Source organism: Symphalangus syndactylus, chromosome 17 (genome assembly GCF_028878055.3).
Source record: "Symphalangus syndactylus isolate Jambi chromosome 17, NHGRI_mSymSyn1-v2.1_pri, whole genome shotgun sequence".
Lineage (NCBI taxonomy): Eukaryota > Metazoa > Chordata > Mammalia > Primates > Hylobatidae > Symphalangus > Symphalangus syndactylus.
The window spans coordinates 90900002-90913959 of record NC_072439.2 but is presented as its reverse complement, the minus strand read 5'-3'; the positions used below and the strand labels follow the sequence as shown (position 1 = coordinate 90913959).

At 39.4% G+C, this 13958-nt stretch overlaps 1 protein-coding gene across 1 annotated transcript in view; it reads right to left on the bottom strand.

Moving 5' to 3' along the window:
* Positions 1–13958, bottom strand: part of TPRG1 (tumor protein p63 regulated 1) — a 136988-nt gene that overhangs the window by 100138 nt on the left and 22892 nt on the right. The window contains exon 3 of the mRNA XM_063620537.1: positions 12115–12206. Coding sequence (XP_063476607.1) covers positions 12115–12206 — 92 coding nt within the window. The remainder of the gene's footprint in view (positions 1–12114; positions 12207–13958) is intronic.

Here is a 13958-nt window from a genome sequence, read left to right as displayed (position 1 = left end):
CTCCTGGGCTCAGGCAATCCTCCTGCCTTAGCCTCTTGAGTAGCTGGGACCACAGCCATGAACCACTGTGTGCCTAGCTAATTTTTTTTTTTTTTTTTTTTGTGAAGACAGGGTCTCGCTATGTTGCCTAGGCTAGTATCCTACTCCTGGGCTCCAGTGATCTCCTCTCCCCCTGCCTTCAGTCTCCTGAGTCATTCAGTTTCCTAATTGTTATAGGGCTATTCAATTTTTTTTCTTTCATGTTGAGTGAGTAGCAATAGTTTGTGTGTTTTGAGAAATTGGTTCATTTCATCTGAGTTGTCAAATTTATATGTGTAGAATTGTTAGCTACAATCCCTTATTGTCTCTTTAACATTTGCAGCGTCTGTAGTGATATGATGTGACATCCCCTGTTTCATTCCTGATATTGGTAACTTGTGTCTCCTCTTTTTTCTTTTTCTTTTTTTTTTTTTTTTTGGTCAGCCTTGCTAGATGCCTTCCATTTTATTGATCCTTTCAGAGAGCCAACTTTTTGTTTTGTTAATTTTTTCTATAGTTCTTTTGGTTTAATTTTTTCATTGATTGCTATTCTTATCTAAGTTATTTACTTTCTTCTACTCACATTAAGTTTGTTTGCTCTTCTTTTTCTAATTCCTTGAAGCAGGGACTTAGGTTGTTGATCTGAGACTTTCTCTCAATTAATATGTACACTTTTTCTTTAGTGCTATAAATTTCACTTTCAGCACTGTTTTCACTGCATCCCACACATTTTGATAAGTTGTATTTTTTCTTTATTCAGTTTAATGTACTTTTTATTTCCTTTGAGATTCCCTCTTTGATCACTGAATTATTTAGAAGTATGTTTAATTTCCGAGTGTTTGGACATTTTTCTTTTTTTTATTATTTATTTCTAGTTTGACTCATTGTCAGAGAACATACTCTGTATGATTTTAATTCTTTCAAATTTGTTGAGTTTTGTTCTGTGGCTAAGGATATGGTAGCTCTTGCATAAGCAAAATATTGCATCAGCATCCATATGTAATGTAGATGCTTAAAAAGAACGTGCATTCTGCTGTTATTGAATGAAGTGTTCCATAAATATTAATTAGATCCAGCTGATTCATGGCGTTGAGTTCTTCTAAATCTTTCCTGGTCTTCTGTCTAGTGGTGATACCGATTACTGAGAGAATAGTGTTGAAGTCTCAAACTATAATTATGGATTTGTCTATTTCTCATTTCTGTTCTATCAGTTTCTATTTTACATATTTTTCAACTCTATTGCTTGGTACATTCACATTGAGAATTGCTATATCTTCTTGGTGGATTGTCTCTTTTATCATTAGATAATATCCTTCTCTGTCCCTGGTAATTTTCTTTACTTAGCACTCTACATTTTTAATTAATTCACATGGCAAAGCAATTCAGAAACCACAGCAACTCTTGGACTGTAAAGTTCTGTCTACTGAACAGACCATTGGAAGCACAGGCTTCCTTCTCTTCACGCTTCTTGCTCTACGTGCTCTTCTTAACCCACCCTACCTTCCCTACAGGACATTTTGGCACAACCCAGGAAACCCCTTAGAGAGAAGACAATGCACTGTTTGCTCCTAACAGGCTATAAAAGTCATTTGTATAACTGCTGTTAAAATGGTCTAAAAGTGTCGATGGCCTCAATAGTAAGACTGAGGTCTTGTTTGTTTGCTTTAAGGAAACACACTGGCAGGCCCCTAAATAATGAAGACTATGTTTAAATTATTGAGCAATTATTTCCAGAGGCTAATGCATTTCTAACAATGTCAACACCCTATTTGATATCCTTCAGTAACTTAAGATAGAATGCCTATAGTGGCCATGAATGCAACATAAAAGCAATGGTGTGCTGTAAATATTAAACAAGTTCTAAAATAATCGTAATAATAATGTCCCGACTTTATTACCTTGGTATAAATAACTGTCATAACTGATTTCAAGACACCAAGGTGAAGTTCCTGAACATGAAGTTGGAAGAGATGGCCCAGCGCGGTGGCTCACGCCTGTAATCCCAGCACTTTGGGAAGCCGAGGCGGGCAGATCACAAGGTCAGGAGATCGAGACCATCCTGGCTAACACGGTGAAACCCCGTCTCTACTGAAAATACAAAAAAATTAGCCGGGCGTGGTGGCGGGTGCCTGTAGTCCCAGCTACTCGGAGAGGCTGAGGCAGGAGAATGGCGTGAACCCGGGAGGCAGAGCTTGCAGGGAGCCGAGATCGCGCCACTGTACTCCAGCCTGGGTGACAGAGCAAGACTCCGTCTCAAAAAAAAAAGGAAAAAAGAAAGGAAAAAGAAAAAGGAAGAGACACCCATAGGTGGCTCTCATGAAGGGGTAAGAGCTGGTTCCCACGCACCACTGCACACTGAGTTAGAGAATAAAGAGGGGCTGCGTAAGGCAGTGCAGCGGCGATGTATTGGCAAAGCTGGGATCACACAGCCTTTCTGAAGGCATTCAAAATCAGATTTAAAAAAACATGGAGCATAGTGGAAATGGCCTATGGATCCCCAGTTTGTGACTCCAGTAGAGAATATGATCCAAACTCCTTAGGCTACCATTCAGAATTCCTTACCTTCTCATTCGTTACTATTTTTCTGGCTTGTTTCTACTTCTCTCACTCTTGCTCACTATAATGCAGCCACGTTGCACTGTTTGTGATTCCCTGAGCCTGTCTCTGTTACTCTGTACGTATTCTTCTCTTTTCCGGGAATGTTTTTTGTTGTTGTTTTTGCTGCTGTTTGAGATAGAGTCTCGCTCTATAGCCAGGCTGGAGTGCAGTGGTGCGATCTCGGTTCACTGCAACCTCCGCCTCTCAGGTTCAAGCGATTCTCCTGCCTCAGCCTCCTGAGTAGCTGGGACTACAGGCTGCGTCACCACGCCCGGCTAGTTTTTGTATTTTTAGTACAGGCAGGGTTTCACCATGTTGGCCAGGATGGTCTCAATCTCTTGACCTCATGATCTGCCTGCCTTGGCCTCCCGAAGTGCTGGGATTACAGGCGTGAGCCACCGTGCCTGGCCTTCCAGGAATGTTTTATACCATCATTTCTTTGGAAATCCCTCCTCCTTTTTAAATCTTGATGTCTTCTTTACCTAATGTAACAATACACAGTGAGTTTTATGTTCCCGTGGAATCATTTGTAGGGCCATATATCAGCATGTATCATACTGTGTTGTGACTTTGTTTACATGTCTTTCTTTCTCACAAGACTGAAAGCTCCTTGAGGATAGAAACTGTGTCTTATTTATCACTGTACTTTTATCACTTAGGGCAGAGTTGGGTTTACAGGGGGAGCTCAGTAAATACATAAACAAATGTATGAATTAATATAAATAAATACTATTACTAATAATAGTAATTAAAAGCCAACTCTTACATGACATAACATATGGCAAAAAACTGTTGTAAGCATTGTACATTATTAAGTAATGCAACCATTGAAATAACCCTCTTAACATCCCCATTTTATAGATCATAAAACTGAGGCCCAGAGGACATAAGAGATTTGTACAACCATGGCCAAATAGCTTGTAAGTGATGGAGCTAGGCATTTCGCTGCGTCAGACTCCTTTCACCTCTTGACTTTTTCTGAGTCCTCCCTAATTGGTAGCAGTCATGAGAAAATAAACACTTCCAAGTACATTTGTGACTGTAGCAACTAAGTGCCCTCACTGTCTTATAATGCAGGTCACTCAGAGACCATTAGCTATCAGGATAAGGTTGCTGCCATGGTGAATTTATAGAGAAAAGCAATGTGTTTAATTAAGTGGTTGTCAAAAACACCCACCCAGTATGAATGGATTCTGGCAAGAGAGATGCTTTTGTTGCTGCCAGAGTCCTGCCACAGGTCATTAACATCTTGATAGATTTGAGGCACTTTCTAGCCTGAATACTTTCACCCAAAGACAGAGGCAAGTCTTACTGGGCTTTGAGTTGCTTGGAGGCCCATGGACACGGAGGCAGGACACAACAGATGGACCCTGCTAGTATCAGCCAAGGGCTTCATATGGTGGATTGCTTGATCAGAACTAAATCAGAACCAAGTGTGTGGTAAGTTCTGAGCCCAGCCATGTGCCACACACTGTACTAATCACTGGGAACTAGGCTGAGATATGCTGAATATAAGTGACTCAGAATGAGGCCCTGCCGCAAGGAGTGCCTTCTTCACAAAGTGCACAATGAACTACACTTTGTCGTATAATGTAAGCACAAAGAAGGGAGATAAGATTATTCCAGTTGAATCAATATAGAAAGGATCTATGGACTTGGTATCCCTGAATGACAGGAGAAGGCCGGGTCAGCAGAAAGAAGGGAGAGGCATACAAAACAGAGGAAACAGGGTGAGTGCAATCATGAGGCCAAGGGATAGCACCGGCAATTTGGGGAAACAGCAGGCAGTTCAATTTGACTGATAGAATTTGTAAAGGCTCATAATGGTAAGTAAGGCTGGAGCGAGAAACTCAGTCATGACATACAAGGGCTTGTGGATGCAACAGATGTATATGGAAGCAGTGAGAACCCACTGAAGTTCTTATGCATGCACATGAGAGTGATCTGGACCAGAATACTTCTCAAATTTTAATGTGCATAGGAATCAACTGGCGATCCTGTGAAAATGCAGATCTGTGTTCAGTAGGCCTGGCTGGGGTGAGGACTAAGGGTCAGCATTGCTAACAAGCTCCCAGGTGATGCTGGTGCTGCTGAATTCAGGACCACACTTTGAGTAGCAGGGGTCTAGACTAGATGAGCATGTACAAAAATCCATGGGGTTGAGTAGAAGATGCAGTTCAGAAATGGTAGTTTCCATGGTACTTTTATCATTCAGTTCCTCATGATTTAATAAGGATTAGAAATCCCTGATTTCCAGTTTATTTATCTTTTCACTTTTTAATTATTGGTAGTAGTGTTTTTATTATATGATTAGCAATCCTGAAAACAATGAGACTGTGACAAGGTAAACGTGTGATTGGCTTTAGTCCATCAGCATTGCCCACCATCCCTTACAGGCATTTGACATTTTTGTTGTTCCTGGTCAAAGACTAAATAAAGTCAAATGAACAGCAAAAACCAGAGAAAGATCTGGAGAGGAAAAGGTCTCTGAACCTGCCCAATGAACCCCGATCCTCTTCCCTGCAAACAAAAGACAATCAACAAAGAAAACAGACACAGGCACAAAGATTATTTAACCAATTTGATCTGCAGTGATCACTGTATTGGGAGATGAAAAAAAATCACAAAAGGCAGCAAGAGCAGTGTAATGAGAAGACAACTAGCCTGGGAGAGAGGCGTCATGAAGTCAAGCCCTCCTGTGACCCTGAATAAGTGGTTGCCCTTTGACAGGTCATTTAATCTCTAGGTTTCTTCATCCGTAAAATAAAGCCAATAGTTCCTGCCTGCCTTCTCCCATGGGTCTGTATGAGAGTTGCATAGGATAGTAGGTGTGAAAGCGATCACACACGGTGTCACTTTGGGGACCAGGATACTTAAAAGAGGCAACCCTGTGCCTGGAAAACAGTCCCTGATCACCTATTCTTCAATGATCCTTTGTCTCCCAGGCTGCCCTTCTTTTTTTTTTTTTTTCCAGACGGAGTCTCGCTCTGTCACCCAGGCTGGAGTGCAGTGGCGCAATCTCGACTCACTGCAAGCTCTGCCTCCCAGGTTCACACCATTCTCCTGCCTCAGCCTCTCCGAGTAGCTGGGACTACAGGCGCCCACCACCACACCCGGCTAATTTTTTTTTTCTTGTATTTTTAGTAGACGGGGTTTCACCGTGGTCTCGATCTCCTGACCTTGTGATCCGCCCTCCTCAGCCTCCCAAGGTGCTGGGATTACAAGCGTGAGCCACCGCGCCTGGCCGGCTGCCCTTCTTTTTATTTAAAGATCTAATAGAGCCCTTTCTTCTGCAGAATCTTTCTAAATTAAGCATAGATACCCTTCACACTTCCACTTACTGCACCAAATCCAAGAGACAGCATTTCTCTGTTTTTCAAATAAGTTTTGGCCAGAGGAGATCCAGTATGCTCTTCAGGGAATGCCGAATATGAAAGAGGCAACCCTTGTCCATTGAAGATTACAATATAATACTGAGGCACATGTGGAATCTTTGCACAACAGTGGAAGGGCTATTATGGCAAAAGCGAGGACAACACACCAGGTTGCAGCCTTATTTCTGCAACTTTAGAGCAGTGCTACTCTTCTGAGCCTGGCTTCTCCCGTTTATAAACTGAAGGTAATGTTTCCTACCTCAGACTGACTGTTACTGTGAAGATTAATCTAAATGAAGAAGAGACTTTTTAAACTATAAAGTGCTATAGAAATATTATTATTATAGAAATAGCCAAAAATAAATGGGGATGCTTCATATAGTTTCATTTATCTTTCCAATCATAAAGTCTTACTCTGCCCCACTGATAGATGTTTCTTACTTGGAGATTCAGTTTTGAAAGAATCATAATAAACTCTTACATTTGTGTGTCCTTGACAGTTTGGAGAGTAATTGTCTGATAATAGGTGAATGATTGAGTAACTTTATAAAAACTACATGGTAATCAGGAGAAATATAAGGAAACAACTGAGAGAAGTTCCATTTAGAGACCATAAAAGTTATATACATCTGCACTTTTCACAATAGCAAAAAGATAGAATTAACCTAAATGTCCACTAATAATAGACTGGATAAAGAAAATGTGGTACATATACACCATGGAATACTATGCAGCCATAAAAAAGAATGAGATCATGTCCTTTGCAGGGACATAGATGGAGTTGGATTTGGAGGTCATTATCCTCAGCAAACTAATACAGGAACAGAAAACCAAATACCCCATGTTCTCACTTATAAGTGGGAGCTAAATGATGAGAACACATGGACACATACAGAGGAACAACACACACTGGGGCCTACCTGAAGGTAGAAGGTGGGAGGAGGGAAAAGATCAGGAAAAATGACTAATGAGTACTGGGCTTAGTACCTGGGTGATTGAATAACCTGTACAACAAACCCCCATGACACAAGTTTACCTGTGTAACAAACCTGCACTTGTACCCCTGACCTTAAAAGTTAAAAATAATTGTATGCATTTGTACTTATAATGACAAATGCATGGACATCAAAACATTTGGTGCATTTTAAGTGCTCAGTAAATGTCATTATTAATATGTAACAATTTTTGGCAAGAATACATAAAAATAAGCTTGAATTATATATTATATATATCAAAAATTAAAAGTGGTTGTGCTTCTTTCAAGAATAGTAAATATCTAATGAACTGAAGGACCTATTAAATGGGGAATCTTTGCATAACAGAGGAAAAACTATTAAAACAAGGGCATATTAAAGCAAACCTCAACACAAAAAAAGACATATTAAGACAAATTCACCAATTAAAAAAACTAAAAAGGCAAACCCTACCCAAGTTCACCCAGCTTTACTGATAGTAAGTAGTAGATCCAGGATTCAAAGCCAAACCTTCTGATTGTGAATTCAGTGCTTTCTCTATGATACCAGGCTGACTCTTGAACTTCACTTTGATTCTACTGTCTATGTGTTCCACATAGACAGTTCGATTTCACATATGAATTACACCGAAGCCCTGGGATAGACACCAGGTGGAGTTGGGGGAATAATGAAACATATTTTAAGTATCTTTTATAAAGATGAAGAACAAGAATTACCGGTTTTTAGATACCTTAGGCAACTACTCTCAATGAGGAATAAGAAGAATAAAAACAACAATCACCCACGACCACTTCACACTAACGTGTGTGGAGGGAAGATGCTGTCTCCTCCTGTCTCTTTAACCATTGTAGACAAAGACACCTCAAGTACATTCTGCTGAAGAGCCACTTTATTGCCATCACATCATACTTTTTGAGATTCCATAGAGTGTCAAGATGTTCTCCTTGGTGCTGGCTTAATGGATCCGTTCTAAAAGCATAACATAATTTTTTTTAAATAATTTTTTTTTTTTTTTCAGAAGGGCCAATAAGAAAGGTAATAGGAAACTGCAAGGTGGAAATAAACACTATCCTGTCTTTATAGATGTATGTAACAGTCCTGGATGAGCTGGCCTGGAGGCCTGAATCCTAATTGGGGATTCATTAGAATTCTCTTAATGGTGTCAGCTAAACTGGAATCTCACTGAGGTTTAGGGCTGCATCTCTCCAGTGCCCCTCTTGGACTCTCTGTTTATTCTCTTTGTGTTCCCTTCCCAAGTGCCTGCAAACTTATTTTTCTGATTTTACTGAATAATGTGTCCATATCAATTTAGAGAATCACAAAGCAGCTTACCTGAATTAATTTGAGTACTACTCCTTGGAAAATGGCTTTACCAACTTAATGTCAGTAAAATAAACAACATGTGCATTGTTTTATTCTTCTAAAATCCGAAAAATTCTCATTTCTCATTCACATCTAGTCCCAACAATTTTAGATGAAAGGTTGAGGGCCGATAGTGATCTTTATAAAATGGGAATTGATTGCACTTTCTCAACCCTTCAGCGCCTCCCCATCACATATGGGATAGAATCTAAGTTCTTTAACATGATGCAAAGGCCCTTAGGCTCTTCTCCAGTCTCTTCTCTTGGAAATTCCCACCTTGCCCTCCTACATCAAACTATTTCTAGGAGTCTGAGCTGAGTTCATCAGTCAACTCACACCTGCATCTTTGGAAAGAATTAGAACCCAATCAACCTCAAGACCAATGCAGGAGTGCAGTCTATTTTCCTTGCTCTATCACTTATATGTTCTTCATTTGGGCACTTCATGTTCTCCAGCCCACATTTCTCATTTATAAAATAAGAATCATAAAACCAACAAAGTTGTTGTGAAGCTAACGTAAGTTCACAGATGTGCAAATCATTTGTAATGTGCTACACACAGTAAAAGGGCTTTTACTCTCATCATTCTGAAACGGGAATCCTTGTTCCAAAGCCAGGCATGCTAGACAGGCAGCCAGGTTGCTAGACAAGCAGCCAGGAGTGTCCCATCTCCATGGAATGAGCTAAAAGTTAATGTGCATGAAGCTCAGTCATTTTTGTCATACATAAAAGAGAATCTCGGCCGGGCACGGTGGCTCACGCCTATAATCCTAGCACTTTGGGAGGCCTAGGCAGGCGGATCACAAGGTCAGGAGACTGAGACCATCCTGGCCAACAGGGTGAAATCCCATCTCTACTAAAAAAAAAATACAAAAAATTAGCCAGGCATGGTGGCGGGCACCTGTAGTCCCAGCTACTAGGGAGGCTGAGGCAGGAGAATGGCGTGAACCTGGGAGGCAGAGCTTGCGGTGAGCTGAGATCGCACCACTGCACTGCAGCCTGGGTGACAGAATGAGACTCTGTCAAAAAAAAAAAAAAAAAAAAAAAAAAAAGGAAGAGAGAGAATCTTGTGTGGTTCATGAGGCTAGGGCAGTTGGTCCATATTACAGCTCCTATAATTCATAAGAACTAAATAAATGGGAAGCAAGAAGCCAGGAGTAATTGTAAGCTCTTACCTTTCTGGGCCTGCATGTTTGTTTATTTTCTTTAGTTTTTTGTTTTGTGGTTGCTGTTGGGGGAGTTGGTATTTTTGTTTATGTGATGTCATTGTTGTTGTTTTTGCCTTTCCCTACCTTGGTGTGCTAGAATTTTCAAACAAATAAAAAGGCTTAAATATGAAAGGCCATTTAAATCCTCCATGAACGCTCCTCTTTTCGACAACTATTTCTTCTTATTTTTCTGCTTGAAAAGTAACAGTGGCTGGACTAGGAACCTAATTTATTTGGACCAGATGCCTGAACCATCGTCTTTACAACTAGCAGCCCTTTCCATTGCATAACGCATCTCGGAACCCACGATGAGGTTTTTAACAAGCAAAGAAAATAAACTGTCAAATTCTCACCATGGCAGAAATGACTGAAATCAGAACGTTTCCTGACAGTAGGTTTTAATGGGGAAGAGGAGGTAAAGGATTTTGGCAGAGAGAAGACCAAAAAGAACACCAAGGAACTATGATTTAAAGGGGATGGATGGGTTCCAAAGTGCAAAGGAAGAAAGTCTGCAAGCAAACAAGCAAATATGATAGTAAGAAATTGCATGTATGCAGGACTCATCCCTCATTGTTGTACTTAATTTAAATAGGTACCACAAAACAAAAGAGAAATGTAAAATGAGTTTCTAGATAGGCTTTACCAACTTTTGAGCTTCCTATTAGGTTCAAGCTGGGTTCAAAGTTTGGGTCTTTGGGGGACAGCTGTTCATACTTTTCTGAAAACTACTGGTGTTACCAATCATTGTAGTTGATGTTAAATCAAGCAGGCAGAATTGTAGTGCTAAGCTTCAATACAGTTCATACAGTCTGACTTAGCTTTGGACAATTTATGTCTACACATCTTTATAATCACTGAATAAAAATAATCAAGCAAAAAAAGAAGCATATTTCTATATAAATAAAACCAATTAAAATGTGCAAGATTAAAGAAATTACCAGTTCTATTATCTGAGAACTCAACAACAGCCTTGACTAGATTTAGAAATACCGCATTTGTGTATTCTTTCTTGTAAGGGAGATGCAGTGTAGAAACAGATTAGTTAAGTGTTTGCTACTGATTGGATCTCCAAAATCTATGTTGACACCTATTCTAATCAAGGCAGACTATTCATTTGCAGAAGTCAAATATCACAATGGATGGGAAGTGGGGGGTGGGAAATGAAATGCATGTTGGTAAAAGTGAATCAGGAAAAAGCCTGAATTATAGTTTTCTTTTCATTAGAGGTAATGCAGAAATGACAGGGATGGATAGTATAGAAATGAAGGAAGACGCTACAAAAAAAGTCTCTTACTAATAGTTATCACTTGTGAACTAAGAGGGGCACAAACAGCTATTGAAAGTCCATGTGCTAGGCATCTTGCTAATTTACCAATGTTATCTCATTTGGTCCTCTCAAGAATTCTTCAGATACATACTATTATCTCAGTTTTATGCATGAAGAAACAAAAACCCAAAATTGACAGATAGGTTGGTGTCTAAGAGTTCATTTTTATTTATTTGAAACAATAGTATAAAATGGTGAGCAATCAGATGAACTCACAGGTGATAATGGTTCTACTTTCCATTGATTGAAAAATTTGTTCTGCTGGCCTGGATGGTAAAGCATTCAAGTGTTGCTCTCCTGAAACTTACTCTAACAAGACATCCTGCCCAGGAGTTAAAGATTAATGATTATTTACTCAAGGTATAGGAATCACTGAGCTTCTCTGCTGAACCCTTTTGTGATCAAGTTACCAGGCCAGAAAACAGAACTTACTGAATTAATCAAGTATCTGAACTGGGTAGTCTAATCAAATTATCTATTTAATATTAAGGCTTCTGTAGTATAAAAAAAAAAAATTGCCTTTTCTCTTACTATGGGGATATTTTACTTATTATAAAGACCATGGTATTACTAATATTTACCTGGCGGGTAAAGAGATGGTCACACAAACAATAGAATTTCTGGGAAGGCTAGAAAGGTAACCATCTTTGTGGTGGTATTTGCAAGCAAAGCTCTTATGGATAAGAATCTTTGGGGGGAATGCAGGCAGTTACTGAAGCAACAAGGGCTTGAATGTTCAACTTGGTTTTTATCCTAACTCCGGAAACGTACCTGACCTAGCTATCTTCATGATTTCCCTGGTTTTTCTCTTCATATGATTGTATATAAGATCAAATTCAAAGTATATATGTTGATTTTATCTATATTCTTTCCCAGACTTTCTTTCCATGACACCTAGAATGAGATGATTAGTAGTTCAATGTGTTTATAGGGGGAGTGCTTCTAAATAAGAGAGATTAGAACGAGAGAATTAGGAAGCCAATATAACAGTCTTTGAGAGTGGAGATACAGGCCTGACCTAAGGTAGACATAGTGATGGTTGAGTGAGGGGACCAGCCCAGAAAACAGGTATAGGAGTCCTATCTGGTCATATCATCAGCCACGGAATGCTGGAAAATGTGACTAACCTGATAATTCAATCATTTATCTTACGTAGCAACCAGACAAATTCTACCACAGGTCCATCTCCTGTTACAGTGATGTCAAGGAAAATGCTGTATTTCCATGGGCCTTCACTTAGCTGTAACTACTCACTTTGTCAAGAGCCAGAAGCCTTGAATGGTCTCTCCAGAAGTCTCAGCTACGTGACCTTTCAAGTCTTCCATGGCAGTCTCAACGGCCCCCGGCTGGGTGGAAAGGAGAAAATACCTAGTTTAGAGCAGACTTAGCCCACTTTGCGCTTATGATTAGTTAGCATATCCCAGCAGCTCCTCCGGAAAGCTGGTCACAAAGGATATAGTTTATGCAGTTGCCTGTAGGCCTGTATGCCTAACTGCCTTCCAGAAAACTTAGTCTTGAACTCTGGTAAGCTTTTCTCCTTGGGTAGAGAAAAAGTGGTCTAGGCCCCATCTTCTATAATCTTACTCAGATTTTATTATATAAATGAAGACAGCCACTTTCAGAGGAACAGTTTTCCCAAACAAGCATTATGAAGTTGAAAGCCTTTAGGAATCTGTACGTTTTTAAATTAAACCTTTTTTCTCTTCCTAGAGCCCATGTCAATAAAAAACAAAATAGCCTTCTTCCAGTGCTCTGACAATAAATTTTAGCTGACTCTCGGAGATAAACTCTTTCAGTCTCCTCACCTCATTTTCTGCAGCCTTCCCCAAACAGGTGTTACTACTTATAGGCCCAACATTAGCTTAAAGATTGTCATCTGTTCTAGTAAGTTCATAGACTTTAGCTCAATGACTCTCAAATTTCAATGCCCATCAGAATCACCTAAAGTATGTGTTAAAACATAGATTTCTGGGACTATACCCAGAGTTTTTTATTCAGCTGGACCAGGGTGGGACCTGAGAATTTGCATTTCTAACAAGGTCTTGGGCGCTGCTGGTGGTGTGGAGGCTGTACTAAGAGAACCACTGCTCAAATGTACTTCGACAGAGAAGGTTGTGCCAACATCAGTCACCTCCAGTGACCCCACTGGCAGGAATAGATGACTGTGGAGGGGAGTTGCCTAGGATTCTATGACAATTTTCCCTACACTCAATCTCCACTCCCTGTGATGTAGTCTGACTCTTCCAGTCCCACTTGTCCTCTCAAAAATAATACTTTCTTTAATGACTCAACATGGGTATTTTTTTGGGTCTCTCTTCCTGTATTCTCATAATTTTGGTCTCAACAAATAGTAGTGAGACTAATATTTTTCAGAAGAAAAAATTGTTAAGTAAAGAATAATGAAATAATCCTAAAATAGGCATTTTATTGAATGCTTTTATGCCAGGCACTTTGCCAAAGATATGTGAAGATGAGTATAATCATGTAGAATTTTTAAAACCTTATTTGCCTCGCTTATGGAAAATAATTGGCAAAGCCTATCAAAATGAAAAATGATCTATCCTTTGATCCAGATTTTCACTTCTGTGAAATTATACTAAAGAAATTTTTGCATATATAGAAAATGACATATCTGTAAAGTGTTCTTTGCAGCCTTGTTTTTGGATAGCAAAAATTTCTGGAAAAAACCCACAAACATCTCTCAATAAAGGACTAGGGATATATATTATAGGATACATCCATACAATGCAATATGACGAAGTTATAAAAAGTGTGAAGAAAATTGTGTTAATATGGAAAGATTTTTAAATGTATAAACAAATGAAAGAAAACAATGAACAGAAGACAGGGTAAAATATGCCATTTTCTGCATAAAAAGGAGGAGAGGGAATAAAAACAAATATTTATGTTTGCTTCTATATGCCTAAAGTAACTCTTAAAGGATATATAGAAACTATTAACATTGGTTCCCTATGGGTAGTAAAGAATGTGATGAAGATGGGAGATGAAGGTGATGTTTTGCTGTATACCTTTTCAAAAGTTAGACACAAAAAATAAAGCATGTTCTTTACAGAATGAATTGGTAGCCCCTGGAGTTC